This window comes from Platalea leucorodia (genome assembly GCF_965183815.1).
Source record: "Platalea leucorodia genome assembly, chromosome: 5".
Classification (NCBI taxonomy): Eukaryota; Metazoa; Chordata; class Aves; order Pelecaniformes; family Threskiornithidae; genus Platalea; species Platalea leucorodia.
The window spans coordinates 18,245,351-18,267,943 of record NC_138827.1 but is presented as its reverse complement, the minus strand read 5'-3'; the positions used below and the strand labels follow the sequence as shown (position 1 = coordinate 18,267,943).

General features: G+C 52.5%; 1 protein-coding gene across 2 annotated transcripts in view; it reads right to left on the bottom strand.

Annotated features, from left to right (window-relative positions):
• PRKCB (protein kinase C beta) overlaps positions 1 to 22,593 on the bottom strand; it is a 129,510-nt gene that overhangs the window by 50,702 nt on the left and 56,215 nt on the right. For both annotated transcript variants that reach the window (XM_082312479.1, XM_082312480.1), the window contains 2 exons: positions 10,913 to 11,024; positions 9,614 to 9,742 (listed from right to left, as the gene is read on the bottom strand). In XM_082312479.1, coding sequence (XP_082168605.1) covers positions 9,614 to 9,742; positions 10,913 to 11,024 — 241 coding nt within the window. The remainder of the gene's footprint in view (positions 1 to 9,613; positions 9,743 to 10,912; positions 11,025 to 22,593) is intronic.

The window sequence follows — 22,593 nt, the reverse complement described above, 5'->3', positions numbered from 1 at the left end:
CATATCAAGCAAAGGGTGATGGTGCCCCACCAGCAGCTTCCCAGGGAAGGCAGCGGCTGAGGCAGACCGCAGCCCAGCTCCAGGTCTGCTCCCCACCTCCGAGGTGGTTCCAAAGGGACACTGCTCCCCTGAGCCCCAGAGCAGCCCACCCTGCCCAAACGGGCTGGGCTGGCCTCACACCCAGGGGCACGGGAGATGCTGCACAGCCCTCCAGCAAAGGCTGCAGCTGGCCCCATCACCTGCCTGGGGTCCTGTGTCTGTTTGCAGCTGGTACCCAGGCTTCCATGGGAAGGCAAGATTAATATGCTGGATAAATAAAGACCAGAAAGTTCTTTGCTAAATATGCAGTGCCATATGGGGGTTCACTTTTATGTTAAAAAAAAAAAAAAAAAGCCTACAACAAAACCCACTCCTACCCCGCTCTTAAAGACAGCTTACACTGGCTGCCAAATCCTTTACCTTCATCTCTGAGTAAGCAAGGCCATTACAACATATTCAGTGCAGATAATTCTGCTCCCCATAGGCCACCAAAGAAAAAACAACCCTTCCGAAGGTCCTGCTCATTGCAAGGAGAGGTCAGAGCTCAACCACCTCATCCCAGCCCATTCACTTCACCATGGCCTTGGACAGCAAAACGCTGTGCCATGCCAGTGGCACCCCCTATTTCACGGCTCTTAGGCAGGATTTTGGAGAGGGGAAGGCTCTCGGGCTGACCTGCAGCACTCATCTTCCTCCCTCCAGCAGCACACACCCAGCTGGGAGAAGCCGCATTCCAGCGAGCATCCCGTGCTTGGATTAACACCCTTGTGCATTAAAACATTTAATTAATGCTTTGCAGAAGAATATATTTGCACATGCTTATACAATAGAAAAGGCACAGGACTCATTATGGCTGCATCTTCCTGGGCCGGTGATTATTAATTAATGCACTTCCAGCTCGTTTATCTAATCACAGCATAATTGGCTTCAGTTTTGGTCAATGTTTTACTTCATCAGCTTGGTAAATAGCAAAGCTCCGGTCCCGGCAGCCTCTGCCAACACTGCAGGTGCATCAGGGACATAGGCTGTAACCCCGAGCTGGTGCCGCGTTCCCACAGGTCCTAATGGGGGTCTCAGCTTTGCAGGAGCCACCAGGGATGTCAGCACACTGCTGGGACACTCGAGAGGGGAGGGAACCTGATATTATCCCCACGCTCCAGCAGCCCTTGCGTGAGGACAGGGCATGCTCCACTTTCAGATGCACACAGGTCAAAGTCACCTAAGCATGCTCCACCTCCCATATACACCCCGGGATGTGCAGCATAAACCTATCATGTTTTTTCTGCATTTTAGTCCCTGTAGACCACCACTTCCCTGAGATAAGTGGCAAACTGCCCGACCCCCCGCTGGGCGCAGGGAGCTCCCCGACGGGACACACTGACAGCCGATGGGCTGCAACTCCCGCCTGAACAGAGCAGCAGGAACAGCCAGCTCTTGGCCACAGGAGAGGAGCAATGCACAAGCAGAGTCCTCCATGCAACCTACTGTCTCACCATCTCAGAGGAGCAATAGATTTAATGGCCTCCAAGTCCAGCCTTCATATTCTCTCACTCCTCCATTTCCAAAACTCAGATATTCACATCTCTTAACACCAGAGGCTCAGAATAATCTGCATTGGGAAGCTTTTCTATTATGGAAGCAAAAATGTGCAACGCCTTGATGACATTTTAATTTGCTACAATTTCCCACTTTATTCAGCAGTCTTTTCCCACTAATAAGATACTTGATCAAAATCCAGACCAGAACACAGACTGTGAATATACATTTGCTTTTGTCCAACATCAGCCAAACGATGCCCTGCCACACTCCGTCACGTCTGCCTCCCACACAAGGGGGTTGAGACACGCACCCCACATCGGTCCCACTCCGCAGCATCCTGACACCACATCCTAGCCAGACCTCACGCACCGGCAGGCGCGGATGTGCCGTCCCCTGTGCTGGGATTGCTGTTATGCTCATGAGTCTCTTTTTTCTTGTTTCCTTCAGAAGAAGCTGGGCGTTACTGTTGATGCCAGGGTAAGAGGCATCCATCCTCACTGTATGGCTGCCCGTTGAGCCAGCAAGACCTGACTTGCGGACACAAACCACCTCCAGGGAATCCTCTCTTTATATTTAAGGCAAAGCCAAGAGTTGTAACAATCTTCGAGTGGGGAATACTAATGACAAGTATCTGCAGACCTGCTGGGTGTACAGGACTGGATTCCCTGAGTGACTGGGGTAGAAACTGCCCAAGCCAATGAAGCATCTTTAAGTGACATCTGAAGGGAATTCACTTGCTGTGGCAATTGACACATCTCAGAGCACTGCTAAGTACCCAAATTTTGTTTACCAGGCCCAAAAGATGACTTCTCTTTTGTCAAGCAGCTCAAGCTAAATAACCCAGCCCACACTACCTACTTCGTATGACAAAGCTGCGAGCAGGAGTTTGCCGTGGTTTACGCGGTGGGTGAGAGAAGCAGAGATCTCATTTCGCCACTGGAGGAGAAGCGACAGAGCCGTCCCCAGGCTGGGCTGCGCTCGCTCCCCAGCCCGCTGCCGCATCCAGCACCGTCCGACCCCGCAGCAGCTGCGCAGCGATGCTCAGCTCTGGCGGCCTCCAAAGCTGCTGCCGGAAAACGCCACACAACTTGCATCCACCTCTTCCAAAAGTGAAAGAAAGTCCAAATATTGTATTATGAAAATCATGGTATTGATGTAAGAAAGCCAAAAAGCTGGAGAGACTTCTCCCCGAAGGGCCTCCCAGGAGGCAAAGCCCACAGCAGCTCAGGTCACTTGCTTCCAAGGACACTCATGGGACCCTCTCCCGGCAGTGCCGTGCACAGCACCGATCACTAGGATGCTTTATCATGATTTAAAACAACACATTTAGCAAGTGGAGCTGTTAACGCAATCAGCCATTTCTAGCCAGCTGCTTGGGGTTTTCCAGCCTCATGCACTCATTCCCTGGGTCCGGGCTGTTCAGTGCTGAAGGTAAGTGCTTTTAACTCCAGTCAGCCCAAACGCACAGGAATGCTGGACATCCAAACACAATCCTCCTGCTGCTGAAATCCATCTCGTCTAATTAGGCCCTGAGCCAAAGCCTGCCTCCTACCAGGAGGCGACGCAGGACGCCGAGCACAGCCAGAGCCGGTCTGTGCCAGGGACCAACAGCCAAACCAGCCCCACAGAAGGAGCATGCCTGAGCCAGGGACGTCACCTGCAGCTGGGTCCCCTTCGCACAAAGCAAAACCCTCAGTGTCCCGACATGGAGAGCACATCCCGGTGAGGGGAGGCAGCGTGTGGGTCAGGGCTGTCCCAGCCGGCTCCATCTCGGGGCCTCGCTCACACCCCTGGGCTTTCGATGATCACAGAGTCCCCACGCAGCTCACGTTGACACTTCAGAAGAGAAGTGCTTGCCAAAGGCATGTATCTAAGTGCTTCGCTGGATGAGATGCAGATTGTTTTGTGCCCTAATTAACAAGGCCCTCAGAAACCTCCTGTATTTTGGAAACTGCCTCTGGCTGGTGGAGCTGCAAGCCCTGTCCCCAGCACGGAGCTGGGGGGACATGCTCCACAGCCTCACCTCACTGAGCCAAGGGCGCAAAGCCACAGGCATTAGGAAGGTGCCATTTATTTGTCCAGGTGCCCTATTATTAGACAAAGCCACGCATTTTTAATCACTGGGAACACCAATAAATCCCAGTGCTTCAGCAACCCCCGAGCAGGAGCAGACAATGGCAATGCAGGGCTCTGATTGCAGCGTGCAAAGCTGCACTCCCGGGTGCACCCATTATACAATTACATTCAATGTATAGCATGAAAGGAGCTGTAACAGAGCCGCTCTCTGAACATAAAGGAGTGATTAACACAGACCCAAGAGCTGGGAAGCTAATTAGGAGGGGCAGCTCTGCAGGTTCCTACTGCTGCTGCTCTGGGCACAGCATTGCAGACTGGCAAAGCCACAGCTGCACTGGACCCCAGCCCCGGTCTCCCCTGGTCCATCCTGGGCCCTGGTTGGCAGAGGGGCGGCCATGCTCGGCCTCGCAGAGGTGCACTGGGGCTGGTCCCGGCTGCCGGCCTTCTCCCCCCTGCCCTCCGAGCAGGCATCAGCCAGGGACAACACTGCTGGCTTATTAAACCACACACAGCTGACGGAAGTCAACCTCATCGAGAGGCAGCCAGGGCTGTCTTGTGCATATTTTGTAGATTTTGAGAAATCTGGGGGTTTGGCTACTGAATTTCAATCCCCCGCTCTACAGGGGCCAGTGCCTGAAGTCTCACCAACCCCCCAGGAACCGATACAAATGCACTCACTAGCCTCCTACCCTACAGCTCTGAGGTTCATCCTGGTTCTTCAGAACTAAGAATAGGTTAAAAACATTGAAATTTGGATCTTTCTCATGTTATTATTGTAATTTTTACAATCTTAGTATCTGGCAGACCGTGCCGTAGGCAGGCCTGTGCTGTGCCAAGTGCTGTAAAAAAGGAAAGCGCAAGCACAGCCCTTGCTGAAGGAAAGCACAGCCTATGGCTGACCCCAGGACTGCTCCGTCCCTGCAAAACATCCATTGCTCCTTCCCTGCACCACGGTACATTTTGGGGTCAAAACCGCACCTCGCAGCAGTGAGGTTCACAGTGCGAGTCTGTGTTATGTTTAAACTTGTCTCCTCCTTTGTTGAATTTCATTTTGTGAGATGAAGATGGTGAGCATTCACTGCACTTGTAGCACCAGTGTCTCCTACCTGCTGCCATCACACAGAGTGCAAGGGTGGGGAAATGCTGCTGGAGCAAGTCACGGTCATCTTCAAAAAGGGAGACGTAAATAGATGCAATTTTTTGGGTCACTAGCTAATGAAACAAGTAATTCTAAGTCAAACAACACACTTTGTTTAACCAAAAAGCTGTGCTTTCCATTGGGAGTAAAAGGTTATCTGTACAAAGAAAAAAAAAATTAAAAAAAAAAAAATCAGAGAAAGGGTGAGAAAAGAAAAACACACTGCCGAAAAGCATATGGCAAATTCCTGTCGAATTTGTCAAGTCGATGAAAAAATAAAAGCATTTGGTTCATCGTCTCCATTGGCCGTGCCTGTGCTGCCACCTGCAGGCACTTGCCCCTGCCCAGCCAAACACTGCCTGCTCCTTCCAACAGCCAAGCACAGCCAAGCACTCGAGGACCTTTCATGTTTTAACACTACAGTTGCGATGCTCTTTGCCATGGGAAAGCCTACTAGATATCTCAGCAAGGGTCTCCACACCTGGTGGGACGGAAAGAAGATCTTACTCCAACACCAGAACCTGCGTTTTACCATGCAGCTGGGACCAAAGGTGCCCAGGCACCATGGAAAGTCCCTCGAAACAGACCCCTGCCCTCCACCACGCCAACAGCTTCAGCCCACTACAGCATCCTGCACCACCTGCTTAAACCAGCAGAGGTGTATTTAGGGAAAGCAGGGATCCCAGCACTGAAATCCCACTGTCTGGCATGACTGAGCTCAGCCTGCCACGATGGGCAATGCTGCCTGTGCTTGGCTGCATCGCTGCCCGGAGCTGAGCCTCTGCCTGCTCCATGCTGAGATGGGGACAGACCTGGCACAGGGAGAGCATACGCAGTGTGTGAAAATGCTGACAAATATTTAGGATTGACTGTAGGGGTGATGGGAACAGTGGCTCATCCATCCCTCAGTGCAGCCGACCCCGGAGCCATGAAACCCTGTCCACAAGCTGGACAAGGTCCATCTTAAAGTTGGTTTCTGATCTCACTGCTCAGACCTGATCTCCTTGCTTTGTAGAAATCTCCTCCTCCTTTCCTGCTAACCTCCGTGCTCATTCGTACTTCGACAATTAGTTGCCATGTCTTCTCCATCCTGAACTGCTTCCAGTCCCACAGCACCTGCTGGAAGGGCAGGCAGGTGGGTGGGCAGCCAGGCTTCCACCTGCAACCCAAAACCCCCAGCCTGAGCACCCCAGCAGTGGGGCTCGCCCCACCAGCCAGAGCTGCCTCCCCACCCCTGCCAGGTTCAGGGCGCTCCGCCACCCACCCACCCATTGCCGCGCTGTCGCTTCCCGTCCTTGACGGAAATCCACCCCCTGCCCGCCCCAAACTGAAATTTCCACAGAAAATGTGTAAAGGGCATTTTCCACCAGAAATCTGTTCCAGCAGAAGCCTGCCGGCTAGCTCAGCCCGCTGCCTCCCCATGCCGGGCAGGGTCGCTGTGGAAGCCACTCTCTGGCTGTGACCCCCGTGCCACCCCAGGGTGGCCAAGGCAGGTTCCGCAGGGAGAGACACCGGTGGCTTTTTTGGCACACAGAGTCAGTGGCACAGACCCCTCTGAGCAGCTCAACGCCCTGGCCACATCTGCAAGAGCAGCTGCCTCCATGCACAGCGGCCAGCCACACCATGCCATGCTGTGGCTATTCCAGCCCAGCCATGCCATGCCGTGGCTCTTCCAGCCCAGCCAGACCCCTGTGCCGCTCTGCAGGCGAAGGCCCCAGCCGCTCAAACCCAGACCACCCCTCCGCCGTGCTTTCTGCCACCTCTGCAACAAGCCCTGGCCACAACTTGAGGGCGAACGTTTCAGGATCTGGCCTCTCCCTGCCAAAAACCTGGCAATACAAACCCAGTCGTTATTTGAGGGCTTTGCCTTGTTGAAGCAAACAGTCACCAGGGGAATGGAAATGTCTGTTGACCCACCAGAGAGGAGCCAAAGCTAGCAACCACAGCACCCAGCCTGCGGTCTGCACGGCACGCGACTCCCACATCTCCCGAGGGCTGGCTGACCACGTTTGCTTTGGGTCCGAGCAGACCTTTCCACCTCCCCTCCAAGTTCCGGAGCGAAAATCCCGAGCCCCTCACCTGCCGGAGAGGCAGGAGGGAAGGCAGGGCTCCCCACCTCGGCAGCCAGCACACAGTCTCTCCTCTCTCAAAGTGCTCCCACTCCTTCATTAGCTATGCGGCAGAGCTGGAGAGCACAGTACGTTTCCCTGCCTTTCTGGAAAAGCCAACAGATGACATGTTTTCACCAACACCTCCATAAAGGGCCAGAAATAAAACAGTCTTTCAAACCCAGCTGAAGAAAAGAAAATCCAGCTGCACAGAAAGGGGCCGGGAGAGTTTCTCCCCTGCCTTCAGAGCTATGGGAACACGGCTCCGGTGCCAGGGAGCCCTGGTGCCAGTGGGAGAGTGAGCTCTGTGCCCCATCGGCCTCCGCCTGGCCTCTGATGGGAGGCTGGCTACCAGTCCTGCCTCATCCTCTGGAGGGAAGGTGCTGGGAAGCAGGACTTCTGTGAAAGAAAGTTCTATGTGGTTTATTGAAGCTCTTCTTTAAGGGCAAATAAAATTAGAAAGAAAATACAAAAAAGAAACACAACTTCTTTCAGTTTTCCATTAGTATTTTCAATAACTTGGTATTTTTCTTGAAAATATTTCTGACAGCTCTCTAGGCCAGAAAGGATCCTGGCTCTTCTCCGCACTCCTGGATCACACCTGAGCATTTCCTTATGCGAGGCTGGGGTCACCCATGCCACCTCCTGCCCACCCTCGGTCACCTCCACGAAGCGCGAGAGCCGCTGTGCCCAGCACGGACCAATGCTCCCCTCGGTCTCCCATCACCCTGGGGGGACTGGCTCGGGCCACCCCTCACCGAACCAGAGAAGGGGCAGTCGGGGCTGGATTGGGAGCGCTGGAGCCCCGCCACCGGGATCACATGCGTTGTAGCTGTCTCTGTTTGGATCCGCTCCGCTGAGCCTGCCCTCCCAAGCAAGAAGGAGTCAGCCCAGAGCAGCAAGACCTCGACAGCCTCACACTCTCCCTGGGGGATAAAGCGCCTGTTAAAGCGGCGATGAGCGGAGTGGGATGCCTCAGAGCTGACTCCATCCCACTGAAGCAAACCCTGTGGATGTCGCGGCATCTCCTGCTGCCAGCCCAGCCGCCCTGCGGGATGCTGGAAACCAGACTTCTGCAGGGAGAGCCAGCCAAAGCTGGCGGGACCACAGAGAAGGATCCGGTCCTTGTTATCACTGTCATCAGCCTGGTACCCCCCGGGGCCTACTCAGAGGGGCCGCTGACCTTTGCAGCGTGGGCAGGTAGGTGGCATTTTACACCCCACAGTCTTAAATCATCCTGTGAATAACCGTGAACAGCTCGGCAGCCCCCTGCAGAGACCATAACCGCCCGGAGCTCCCTTGGTTACCCAGTGTGGGCAGAAACCTCCTTCCTCAGCACAGCACTGGGCTCTGCCTTCATGAGACAAACCCCAGCTCTTCTGCAAGCTGCCTGCCTTGCCGGCAGAGAGCCCTCCCTGCCTCCTACCCCCTGCCGGCACCCGCACCACGAGATGCCGTCACCAGCACCCAACAGAGAGTCTCACATCTTCAGTCTGATCTCTCCATGCAGGGGACAAGAGGCTTTACAAGAATATAGGCTATATTTCGTGAGATGCTTACAGGTCACGGGGGAAGAAGTATCTTCTGGGAACTCAAAAGCCAGGTGGCAAAAGACATTAGAGACAGGATAATCCTGTTACCTGCTACAGACCGAGAATGGAGGAGTTCCAGGACAGAGGAAACCGGGATGGGGAACAAGGGGTTTCCCCGTGGGTGGCCATCAGGTCCCTGGGACACTCAGGGCAGGGCAGTAGCCTCTGCTGAGCCCTCCTCTGGCCCCGTCTCCCCCTGCCTGGTGCATCCCCGGAGGCAGACACGAAGAGATGGCATTGCCACTCTGCACCTCTCCTGGGGACGCGCCCACGTGGGATGGCTCCTGCCCACCACCCATCACTGGGGTGGTCGGATCCACGCAGCCCACGGATCCACACCAGCCCCGCTCAGGGCACCCTGCAGAGCGCTGCAGCAGCCTGACCTGCGAGTGCTACGCCGTGCCGCAGCTCTCCATCGGGGCTGGGAAACAGCAAGGAAATGTGAAGAATGACAGTTATCTTCACCACGGCAGTGTGGAGGGGCTGATGCCCCTCTGTGCCCCCCGGTGTGTAACCACACCACAGGGACAGCCTGTCCCAGCAGCCTCTGAGCACCAAGGGGAAGGCAGCACACGCCTCGGATAGAGGGGGAGGCCGTGGAGTCTCCAAACCAGCAGAAGCAGGTTGCAAAGCTCTAGTTAAATAAAAGGACCATCCAAGATTCCCACCGAGATCTATACTGGCCCAGGTACCATTAAAGGCATGGAAAGAACAGCAGGGAATGGATGTTCATCACAGGGACAGCACAATGCAAACAACATACTTTTTCACACAGCATAGCTAAACAGAGGAACTTTCTGCCACCCCTTCCCAGCATGCTGCAGATGCTGAATTTTATATGATTCAAAAAACAGTTCGAAAAGTCTGTAACTGGAAAAGCTATTTAGTACAGATAGCCCCTGGAGCCCCAGCCAGTGCTAGCCAGAGGGCAGGAGCGTGCCCAGAGAAGGCTCAAAGCCTTGTCCTGCCTTGCCAGGCACCACTCCTGACCAGCCAGACGCTGGCTGCTGCGCTCCCTGGACCCGCCGCGGCCAGCACTGCTGTTGGCATGGCGCACGCCAGCAGCGAGGGGCAACCGGGCGACCCCGCGTGCAGGGTTTGTGCCTGGGTTGCACACCTACCTACGACGGTGAGCACATCCTTCTCGATGTCAGCCCTGATGTATATCCGTCCCCGACGCTCGGTGTGGTCTGTCCCACACAGACTGGGGACGTTCATCACGCAGCGCTTGTGCACGTTCATCATACAGGCTGCGGGGCAGAGAGAAAGAAAGGGACACTCAGCACTCCCGTCACCTCTGCCAAAGTTCATGGGGTGTTCAGCGGGGATGGGGGGGGAAGAACTTGCCCTCCATTTAAATGGGTATGTTTGTGAGGGATTCTGGGATAAACATGCAGCAAATGGACCTTCAAATGCAGCCAGAGACTCCGACAGAGCCCTGCATGGACACAGGGAACCGCCACCACCAGCAGTTCTGGGTCTTGCCTACAGAGATTACACGGCTTTTAGCCCTTACTCTAATTACTTGAGTTCTGCTGATTTATCAAACTTCTCTTCTGTCACACCCATGGTGCAATGCTGGCTATTCAGGCAGATGCACCAGGAGCTGATAAGGGGCACTAAAAAGTACTTGCGTATGTGTATACATATATATGTGTATAAAAATTTATATATCTAAAATACATAAATATATATCTATATAAATTTATATTTTAAATTCATTTCCACTCGGTAACATTTTAAAGGTGATAATGAATACACTGTGCCCACAACAGTCAGCAAGCTTCTATATTTATGAGAAAGCCAGCACATGGTGAGCAGCAGAGTATGCTGTTCCCCGCAGGCGGCGTAAGCATGTAAGCAGACGCTGTATATTCACAGTCCTTTTAAATAGGAACATACAAGATTAACTTGGAAAATAACTGATCTCTCTCTCTCCATCCTCTCCCTCTTCTTTCATCCCCCATTTTCTCCTCTCTGCACAATAATTCCCCAAGTACTCCTGTGCCCGAGGTCAGGCTTGCGCAGAGCCAAGGGCTCTGGAGAGGCTGTGCCACCGCAGCAGGCACTGCCACGGCCACAGGGTGTCAGTCGGAGCCAGCGCTGCAGAGAACCGAGAACTGGAGATGATGCTGCAGGGGGGATGCGGGTGATGCTGCAGGGGGGATGCAGGCAGGATCCCCCCCGGCCGGGTGCCTTTCCCTCCCCTCTCCCTGCAGGACTCACGGGGGCTCCCCACAAGAGGTGAGAAGGTGCCCACTCGTGTCCAGCCCCTCGGGTACCAGCAGCGTGCTCCGCACCGGTGGCAGAGGGGACAGGCTCCTGGCCGCAGATCAGGCAGGCTGGGAGCCCCTGCCCAGGATCTCGGGGTACCAGAGCCCCCCACCGCTGCAACCGCAGCCACCGGTTACGTCACTTACTGTCACATTTCATCCCCTGGTGAATGAGCCCGTACAGCAACGACCCGCAGTGGTCACAGAAGGTGGGGCTGGAGTACGTGTGGATTTTAAATTTGTGTTTGCTCCGGGGATCCTAGGAGGAAAATAAAAGGTAAAGATTATAAACTTGCATCAAATATTGGCAAGGCACCACCGCTCTCCGCATTTCACATGCCAGCTGGCTTCGGAGGTGCTGTTAATGGACTTCAGTCAACTGCCACCAACTGATGTGGACCTTTTCCAAGAGTCGCCAAGATCCAGCTTTATTACTTTTTATATGTGTTGCCATAACAATGAAAAAGCAATGCATTGGCTAGTCTGGGGATTTATTGTTTTTAAATAACTTGGTCTTAGCAGAGAAAACACCAGGTGAAATTGGTACATAAGAACCAACGTAAGGGCTGGACACTACTCAACTTCCACGTCAACCCAGGGGGGGTAAAGCAGGAAAAAACACCCATGATTTCCATCTATATTAAGACTACCCAGTAAACATCTTTATGCTCTGGTGCCAACCCCTCCCCAGTACACTCCTAGGGAATCAAGCCGCTTAGGATATACTTTAATATTTTGAGCTTTCTTAAAACCAACAGCACACTTTTCTGCAACAGCAGAGCATGCAAAACCAGGAGAGCCCAGTTTATCCCGGACACTGTTTGCAGTCTCGCACAGGCACCTTGCAAACAGGGCTCCTGGACTCCAACAAGGGCCTACAGAAGTTAAAGCCAGACAAATTCAAATGAGAAACAACTTCTCAACGGGGAGATAGGATCAACCACTGGAACAAATGACTGAGGCAGTCCAAGGATTTGGTGTCTCTTGGTACCTTCTCCATGCAAGGCAAGACAATTCTGGAAGCCCTGATCAAGCGTCAGTTATTCAGCCCAATGCAGAGCAACTTTAAGACAACACAAAGCTACGCAGGAGACAGGACTAAGCAACAGAATGTTTCCTACTGGCCCCAAAGCAGCACAGACAGCATTGGTTTAAGTTGCTGTGGTTACTGGAGAAGCTGGGGCAGCAAATGCAGAGCCCCAGCAGCAGCCTGCTACTCACTGCCCTGCCCCGGGAGCTGCAGAAACCCCAGTGGAGGGGCAGGGATGTCACCGCCAGGACCAGGCGGGGACCACGGCACAGCAGGGCAGAGCCAAGGCCAGTGCTGGGGTGGGCAGTGTTGTTCCTGCAAGGAGAGCCCAAAGCAGCATGGCTTTGCAGAGGAGGGTGCTGGGGCAGCCTGCCCAGATGCTCAGCACGCTCAGTAGCGGCACACACACACAAGGGGGAAGAGTATGGCAAGTAGCAACTGGCTTAATTTCATCTCAGGTTAATTGTTTACGGGTTAGGGATGAGGCATAGCTCCTGACTTGGTCATTTGAGCTCCCTGGCTTTTTAATGGCCTGGAAGAGTGCCCAGGCATTAGGAAAGACACCTTTTCAGGGCACTGTAAGCTAAGTAAATAAATAAAGAGTGGAGTCAGAACCGAGCTATAACACAGCTGCCAATACATTACCTTCCCCCGAAATTAATTTTCTTACCACTACTGCACTGAATCTTTCAGTTGCATTAATCACTAACACTGTGCATTATTTCACGGCATCCCAGATAACTTGAGTGATACCAGAAAGGTGGAAAAGTAATGAAGCTTCGTTTAATTCTATCTGTTATGTGCAAGGGATTAGGTACATGCTTCAGCAAATCTGTTGTACTTGAAACTGAAAATATCTCACGCTTAACCCTAAGCAAAGCACTTCCAGATACAGAGTGCAACATGCCTCTCTCTGGTAGCTCATGTGTCAGCTGTGTCACAGGAAGCCTGAGAGGACAAGGGTTCATGATTAACGTGTCTTCTGTTATGAAAAAGATAGTTGATTAAGTGACGGTGTGCACTTGAAAGCCTTTTGCATTCCCCAGAGATGTGAGAGCACAGAAAACTTAAACCTGGATTTTATGCTAGAAGAGGAGGTGGGGGGGAAATCCCCCCCGTGAGCGCTTTGGGCAGGCAGACCGCAGGCAGCTGTGGCTTGAGCCGGGCAGCCGATGGCAGGCATGGGGCTGCAGGCAGGGTAACACCCAGCACGCTGCCCAAAGCACAAACGAACACCATGATAAACATACACCTTTTAAAGAGGCTTACAGGTTTAGTCAGATCCTTCCACTGGACATGTTGTAAGCCCTTGAAAACTTACTCTGCTTGGTTTTATAACACAGCTCTGTTTGTGCAGCAGCTCAGGACCATCTCTGTAAGCAGCTTTGCCTGTACAACACGGAGCTCTTTAATCGGCGTGAACCAGCTCCCTGCACCTCCCAGGGACTGGCCCTGGCAGCCAAATGCCTGCAGGGACAGGGGCAGTGCCCACAAGCCCACCAGTACATGCGCAGGAACGGCTTGGGCTACCTCCCTGGAGATGAGGCACCCAAGAAAATGAAAAGCTTTCTTTTCCCACCATCCCAGGAAAAAAAAGAGGTCTCTGGCCAGCTGGACACCAACCCACGCATCCTGCAGAGCCCCCTGGGCACAGCACCCACACCCTCCACCCACACCACGCGGCAGGGGAGGGCAACCCCAGGGATGCCCGGGCATCGGCCCGCCACCGCTGACCCTCCATCGGCAGCAGGACCACAGCTGGAGAGGCAGCACGGGGGCAGCTCTAGCAGAAGCCACGTGCCAGTCAAACCCCAGCGTGTGACACAGGGAGGAATCGCCCCCGAGTGCTCCAGTTTCTGTGTTCCCTTCTAGAAACAGATATTCCTGTTTAGGCAAATGAAAGCTTTAGTCATTCATAAAAAACACAAGCTTAGTGCAAAATGAGACAATTTCCACTTCAGGCGAAGGATTTTAAATTCCCACTGGGAGTTCAAAAAAAGCCAGAACTAGAAAAGAAAAGCATGCAACGAGCAGTGCTGCGGCGGCAAGAGCGTGCTGGCACAGGAACGGCTGCAGGTTTCCAAACCGCTCCCTCAGCATCCCAGCCCCATGAGCAGGGACCCTCTGCTCGGGGGGAACCAATGCCTCATGGCAGCATTTCAGGCTTCACCTTCTGCTCCCACCTCAAGGGGCTGTTTTGGAGAGACCCAGCACCCAGAGGGCCAGAGCCCAAAGGGCGCGAGGGTGACGGAGGCAGCCAGGCGTGGGAGGCAGAGCCGCTTCTCTGGCTGCCAGGGCGTGGGGGAGGCCCGTTTCACCTTGACCAGTGCTTTAGAAGGTGCCAGAAACTGGAAATTCTGGATATCATTTTTGAACAAGGCTGAAGTTGTTCTACAAAGAGACTATTTTTGTACCACAGACAGGGATGACGAGATCACTGCGTATGCAGATGCTGAGAGACTTAAAACAAGAATGGTTAAAAAGAAGTTTGCCAAGAAAAGAAAAGGCGCTCCTCCTCCATCCTACCAGCGCAGAGCCATCCCTGAAGAACAGGGCAGAAAAAGCTTTCTTTGGAGCAGAATTGAAAAATGCCATTAGGAGTGTTTTACTGCACTGAGAGGCTCTGACCTTTCTAATCAGCGCTGCCACAGATCTGTCATCCTCTGAGCAGAGGGATGTGTGCGTGTCCTGAGGATGTAAGCCCAAACGAGAGAGTCAGAACATGAGCCAGGGAAGGAGAGGAACAGCTGTTGACTTTGAACTGGTACCCTGCAAGCACCAACCATCAGAGGTGGCCGGCTTCTGCTTCTCAACTTGACGGCAGGTTTCTGGTCTGAAACAAGCCAGTGCAACATTGCATCCCTGACTTACTGCATCCCTGACTTGCAGAGCAAACCTCACAGCCCCCGGCTTCCCCCAGAAGCACACACACCTCTAGTTGCTCCTAACCCAAGCTGACCCCAGCCATCCCACCATGGGCACAGGTGGCTGTGTGCAGCCTGCGGCTCTGCGGGCCTGGGCTGACAACAGCCCGAGCTCTCCCGCTCTCCCAGGAACACAAGAAATTTGATTCATAAGTGAGTAATCAACTCGTTGCCTTCAAGACACTCTGAGCACAGCCCAGCCGGACCTTTATTCAGGCTCAGCAATCACCTGTGCCTTTCTTCAGGGTCATACCCACCACCGAGCTTGCTGAATGACTGCATCAATGTAATGTATGCTTTCCCGCTGAACCCTGATGGAGATGCTGATGCAGGAGCCACTGCTTACCAATTATGTGCAGGCAGGCAGCTGGTGGCATTGATCAGCTTGACAATTTATTCACTGCTTCTAGTAGTTAGGAATCCGTTTGCTCTTTTGCGGCAGTCTGTCAGGCTGGCACTGGGCAGAGGCTCGTCAGACAGCAGCAAGCCAAGGCGTGAGAGCAGAGCAGGGCGAGCAGAGTGGCAGGGCAGCACAGCACAGCACTGACTGGCAAGCAAGGGCATTTCGCTTCAGCTATTTTTCATGCAAAGTCCATGTCCTGGCAAGGGCAGCAGCCCTGTCACACCCAGAGTTGCAAACGCTGCACTGGATGCCATCTGGGCTTTTATTTACTTCTGCACCAAATTCAGCTTTGCCTGGCTCAGAGGGAGTGCAGGCATCGCCTCTCCCTGGGGCAGGGAGGCGGTGGGAGGCAGAGGGAGGACCAGACCCTTCCTCAGGCCCAGCAGTCTGAGTCGTAAAACATTTTTAAAACAACATGTCCAGCTCACTCTGGCTCATCTCTAAAATAAGTTGTACATGAAGAGCACTTCTGTTTCTTCTGCTGGCCCCAGCTCCCATCACTCTCCCGGAGCACCGCACTGCTTGTCCTTCAGCAGAGCCTGGCCGCCCTGCTCTCCCCGGGGAAGCAGGCAGCCCAGACCTGCACCCACGGAGCCGATGCTATTTTAATCCTTTGTACTGTCAAAATTTCCTGGACTCTACAGAACAGCCACAGAGGTTTGATTCAAAATTATGCACCCCTGCTTTCCCCACCTCATTGCAGAGAAAGCTTTAAATTATGTCTTCCCAAGAAGAATTAACACAGTTCCTGTGAAGAGACTATTTTAAAGTGAATTTCTAGCAATTTAATCAGCATGATAGCAGAGCAAATACAACACAGCGGCAGCTTACTGTCTGATGAAACCCAGGCAGTGGACATAAAACCAAAACCCTTGCATTTAGTTCCCACATTTCCCCTGGGGAAAATCCCCCACCCCGCTACGTAAGGAACAACTCACAGTAGAGAGACAGAAGTGGCCTAACAGTGACTCTAAGGTGATGCTGGAGAGAAAAGCCTGTCGTTCCCTCCAGGGAAGTAACGGTTTCTAAGAGACTGGGTCAGGGACCTGAACGAGACAGCTCCGGGCAGCAGCCTCTTATTGTGCAAGTTCTTCTTACTGAAGCCAGGGGGTGGGAGGGGGAGATGAAATGAAGACAACTGCAGCCACCAGAGCCGAGGACCCCCTGCTTTTGGTGAGGACGGGCTTCTGGCGAGGACAGGCTTTCAGCAGCACTCGGCTGCCCTGTCCTGTTTGGGACCTGCAGCCAGGAGCTGCTGCCCAGGGGATGCACCTCCTGCATCTTCCCACCTGCTTGGATAGGGCTGGAAAAACGCCTTTGGTGAGAAATAGCTCCAAGTCCCAGCAAAAACCAAGCAAGGAAGTTAAGGAACAAGTGAACAAGAGCGATGGGCCTTTGTTTCAATGAAAAGAGCCACGATAAACCATAGAGACTCCACTGAAAGAAGGTTACACACAAGAGGAAAACACAGGTCCTGTTTAAGGCAAGATAGAAAAGATAGCCCAAACCTTTGCCATCAACATCATAACTCCATGGAAGCCTGCTTCAGCATGCCACATTTTAAAGATGATTGACACTGCTGCACCAGTAAGTGATACCAAAACTATTTTTCTATCATTTCCAGCGTTACAGGCACCAAAAACCTCGCACAGCGCAGGCCTGAGGGCACGGTGGTGCAGGCAGCGGGATGCAGGCAGCTCATCTGCCTGATCCTTGGCTGTGGAAGGGCAAGCAGTCCCCAAGCACGGCCAGCAGCACACCAGCAGCTAACGTGTCTGTGGGCACAAGCATCGTGGCTAGGCCTGCTTCCATGTCAAACACACAGCCGCAGATAAAACCTGCCCTTGACAGCTTTCCTTGACAGCTTCCAGCAAGTTAATACATTTTTATTGACAAAAGATCTCATCTGCTAGTCAGACAACTGCGGAGCGATATGGATGACAGTTATTCTTCTCTTGCTGCTGCCAACACCGAATAAAATACACTCTCTTACTGAGCAGCAAAAAAAAAAAGCCAAACTCAGCTTTTTTCCCTGAGCAGCGTTAGCATCTCAACACCATTTAGAAATGTTTATCATCTTTCACATGCCTTGAGAGTCATTTTATTATAGTGTAAGCCCTCCATGAGAACAGGGCTCCCACAGCGCTTTCCCTGCACCCTGCAGCCTCTGGGTTGCCTGAAACAGCACAGAGAGCCCCTGAAACACCTCCTGCCTGCAGGACGCTTCGTTTCTAGACCCCCCTCACTGGTGGCACCCGGGTGGGCGCGGGCTGCACTACCCACCTCATTGCCCTCCCGATGATTACGCTCTGCACAAACCCAGCTCAGACCCAGCCACCAGGTCTCCGGAGCCACAGGCAGGGAGAGAGGCTGCAATCTTAACAGGCATAACTAGACACACACCCCCCGAGGAAACAAGAGAAGACGTTTTCAATTACAGGGCTGAAGACATGTGCAGGCTGGCAAGAGAAAGAGTCGGGCTCCGGCAGAGCCAGGGAAGCACCAGAAGGTGCTGGGAGGGAGCAAGGCAGATACATCTTCATCCCACGGGAACCGTCACCGGCTGCCTGCGCTGGCAGGAGCAGCGAGCATGTGCCCTCGCGCAAGGGGCAGATGGCATACCACGAGAGCTGGAGAAGTTAATTAGCAAGACAAAAGAAAGCAGCAAGTTGCAGCAAGGCTGTGAAGATCTGTGTACGCACCAGACCCGGGGCAGCCCAGAGGTATGTGAGAGGCGAGGAGAGATCGGGGTCCTGCTCTCTAAGGCAGGACCTGGGCAAGAGGGTGCTTGGTGCCTTCAGGAAGGTCCTGGCTCAACAGGCACGTCTGGTGGAAGGGAAGGCAGCTGCGCATCCCACCTCCACCCTCCGTCAGGCAGAGCCTGCTGATAACCCCATGACACTATCCTGTGCAGAGGGACTACCCTGCAGCAGGCATCCCTTCCCACCAGAGATAATCCCAGAAAAGAGAAACTTGAAGCAGCTGCTAATTTTCAGGTAGTACAAACGACATCTTCATTAGTTCTGCTGCTGAAGTCTCATTGCTAGTTGTTGCCAGCTCACATTTGCCCAAACGCTCTAGAGAATAAACCAAACTTGGGAAAGTAGAGTGTCCCTCTTTGCACTCTGCTACAAGTGTCAGCTTGGGATCTGGCGATGCTGTGCATGAAGGGATAACGACCACGTACAGATGCTGCGAAGACAGCTTCTGACTCTAAAACCACCTGTATGACCCACACCCTGTGAAGTTTCTCTCTTGTTCTAAAAGAGAGTGGCAGCAACACTTTCGTCAGTACAAACACTCAACTCTGCGGCTTTTCAAGAAAGGAGGAGCCCCAGACAAAGATGAAATGATTCTGCCTCCAGCAAACAAAGCGTGGAATGGCCAAAGGTGCCATGGTGATAGCATTACAGAAATCCTCTCCTAAAGCTGCAAATGGAGGAAAAATTAAATGCAAAATCAAAATGAAGCTACATTGGCCTGTTACCTTCCTAGAGCAACTCTGATATTTATTAATACATCCTGATTAGATGACCTTTAACAGGATACTGCAAAGAAGGTCATTTTAATGATTATTTTCCCTACAATTTAAATAATTATGCATTCTACTAATAGCTCCGACTATAATTAGGTTTGCCAACTGCATTACATTACACATGCCTGACTTCAGCTCCTGAAGACCTTGCCATATTTCAGAAAACTTCAGCTGGAACGGTCATGCCAGCTTGGCCTCCTGCGAACTGGAGAGCACAGGAGTGGCAGAGCTTGTAATGAAAAATAGCAGAGTTTAACACTGGAATTGGTGGGTCTGGGCTGGCCATCCTCACCAGAACAGCTCACCAGTTTTCACTTCAGGGATGCAGGGGAGAGACCACAACCTGATAGCACATTAATGTGAAAGCTATGGTGAAGCTCAGACCATTTGGAGGAATGCATGCCCACACAGCCGTGGGAGCCCAGCCCAGCGGTGCAGCCCTCATCACCAGTGCTTCAAAGCTCAGCACAGCACACATTTGGACCAAGTTAGAGACGTAAATAGTAAAAATGCCATTGCCTTCAGCTAGCCAGTACCGTGTAACAGCCACGCTGTCGTCAGCAACGCCGCTGCTCAAAACACAGACCCACTATCACATCTTCAGCCATCAAAAAAAAAAAAAATCCTGCCATGACTTAAGAGCAATCTAGCATGAAAGCAGCCCCGGTGTCTTCAGTACCAGCATTTATAGCTACAGCTTCATTCTCTATTACAAGAAGCAATTATTTTTTTTTTTTTTTTTTACTTAGAGGTCCTATCATCGCTGTATAATTAGTCCTCCTCTCCTTAGATGGAAGATTCCTACTCGGTAGGCTTTGCAAGGTTAAACACACACACACTCGCTCTCCTCAAGGAGGCTCAAACACAACCAGATCAAACAGAAAACTGCTCCAGAAGTAGGACTAGTCAACGGTAACAGAAAGAGACTTTGACATTTCACTGCTCTCCAGTTATTTTGTTATGCTCTGAAAAGTGTAAAATGTCAGCCTCCCCCAGGGTTATTTGCTTGATACATGCACAAGCCACCATCCCATAAGGCACTTAAGCACATACTTAACTTTAAACAGAAGAGTTTTATTTAAATAACTAGCACAACTCAGGTGCTTAAAATTAAGCATCCATATATACCACAAGCACTTTACAGGATGCAAAATGTTTTTCTCCTTGATTCTCAAGTAACTATGAAGCACTACAAGATACAGAGATCAAGGAGCAAAGTTAGAAAAAACAATTTTTTTTAGTATATTTTTTTTTCCCCTGGGCTCCATGACTAGCATACAAGAATAGAGCAGCTCTGGGGATGAAGACCAGCAGCCAGCTGGCATTAAAAGCTCCAGCCCAGGCTGGGATCTGGCTGGAACTGCAGCATCTCTTGTCTGCAGCTCCAGCCAGAGCAGCCTCTTCCAGCCGCCGCTCTGCACTGCCCCTGCAGATGCCAAGGACGGGGATGCCATCTCACTGAATGTGTCTCTTCCCTCTCCAGCTCAGCAAAATCACGTGGGCCAAAGTAAGGACAAACACACTGCAAGGTTTAAACAAATGCAATAAAGTAAACTCATTCTTTCTGCCAGATTTCATTGGATATTAATGTCTGTGAAAGGAAAGACAGTTACCAGACTGCTGCACCGACTGAAAAAATGCATAGCTATAATCGTTACAACCTAGATGCTAGCAGCATTTGACATAATTATGGGTCGCTCCGGATTCATGCCGTGGTTATTAGCAACAACAGCATAGAGGAAAACTTGACCTTCGCATCAGTTCGAAATGAAGCCCCTATCCTCGGATCATTCCCAAAGCAGACAGGACATTGCTGTTTGCTGTGGTAGTTTTCCATCTCCTTATTCAAAGCTCCTTAAGGATTATATTGCTGTAAGAAGCTTGATTGCCAGTGCAGAAGGAACAAAGTTTGCCCTGCATGCACCCCAGCTGACAGTTGTGCAGGGGTACCAACCAGCCTCCCAGAGGGCTTTGCTAAATGGCAAAAAAATCCAGCTACAAAAGGGCCATTTTTGCTCCCTGCTTTAAGTCCCAAGCCTCTGCATTCCTCTCTTCGTTTTCAGAAATAATGTACTAAAGATTAATTAACACCAACTGGGTAGCTTTTACCTGTCTGCTCAATGAGCCACAGAGGCAACTCTCACCCAGCAATAATAGCAAGCAATAGAGAATTCCATCAAGGGCCTTTATGCATGCCCTGGTATCAAGTGGTGCCTCTTAAAATATGACAACTTAGATTTAATTTAGACCTTTCTCTTCTCAGGCAGAGGCTGCCCACAGTAACCTACAGCCAGCCAGAGAGCCGCAGGGTGGGAGAGACCTGCTGGGCAGGGGCCAAGGGGCTGCGCTCGGGGAGCAGGACCAGGCTGTCCGAGGGCTCCTCGTTGCTCCTTGCTTGCCCCAGCTTGGACAGGGCTGGTGGGGAGAAAAAGAAAAGCATTGCATCCACCTTCGGCCAAAACTCCGCACAGAAACAGGCAAAGCATCTCCCCAGTAGCTGCTGCCTTTCCTGCCTGATGCGAGCTGCTATCCAGATGACGAGCAAGGATGAGAAAGCAGCGCCTGGGTGGGCAGGCTGCCCAACGCCTGAGCAAAGCTCCAGAGGCGGCATCTGGATCACAGCCGTCCCTGCTCTCCCACTGCCAACCTCATTTTCCTTGAGCAAGGTTAAGTGGTTTCAGTGTTTCCACCTCCCTCTGCCCTGATCACCTTCGCTGGCACTGTTCTGCTGGTTTTGCACCACACCAGGGAGGGTTCCCAGCTCTGCCACCTGAGAGGCACCCACAGCGCCCCGGAGCACCCACCCAGCCGCTCCCAGGGCTGCTGCAGCAGCAAGGGGCCACTCGCAGCTGTGGGGCCAGCAGCCCCCTTGCCTGCTGCCATCACCCTCTCTGGGTGCCTGCAGCCACCCAGCCCCACCGCCAGCCCAGCCAGGGATGGGAGCGCGGGGGTTCTGCTCAGACAGCAGCTCCTTCTCTGGTTACGTTGCACCTAAAGCAGCCTTATAAGTAAGATTTCACCTCTGCATGCACAAATATCTAAATACATATCTAAACTTATATATTTTTGGATATATGACATATAGCTCTTGTAGCCTGAATCAGGTCTGCAGGGTGCTAGACCCGCAAGTGGGCCTTGCTGCCATTTTCTTTACATGTTTTAGATGACAGAGAATAGAGGAGAGAAAGCGTGAGTGTCAGAGCTAAATCCGCATGGCCAGAAGGAATCTCACAGCATGACATTACTTAGCAGCAAAGGTCACTGTAAAACCTCCGGCACCCCTGGCTACATGATGGAGGGAGCCCAACACGCATTGCTGCCCAGTGGGCACAGGGCAGGCAGCACGGGTGGCAGGGGGTCTGCCACATTACCCACACCCTGAGCGTTGGCACTGTGCAGAGGGACCTGGACATGTGCATGCAAGCTTCTTAGCTTCCCTGGATGGCCAAACTCAACCCTAAGGGAAGGGTAGAAAGTAGATCACCTTCTATCACCCTTACCTCATTTCCCCATGCCTTCTCCAGTTCTCCTCGCCCTGTTACAGCAGGTGCCCACTGCAGAGGAGCAGCAGCAGAGGCAATGAGTAAAACTACCCAGAAAAAAACAGAGGCATGAAGGCAAGCAGTGCAAAGCCATCGCTTCCCTCTCATGCAACTCCACCCCCTTGAGTTACCCGCTCCGAATAAGCGTGCTGGGACAAATGCCGTGTGGGCACACTGTGTGTGCACATGTACACGCTCACACACAGACCTTAGCACTGCTCCCCAGCACGGATCCTGACTGTGCCCCTTTGGCATAGGCCCAAAGCATCCAGAGATGGAGACAGAGGGATGCTTTTATCCCAGCCAAGCCCAGTCCCAGGAGCAGAGTGACAGAGCCCTGTCCTTGACCACCTCTGCCTTACTCCCTGTAGGCAACGCACTGAGCAGGCAGCAG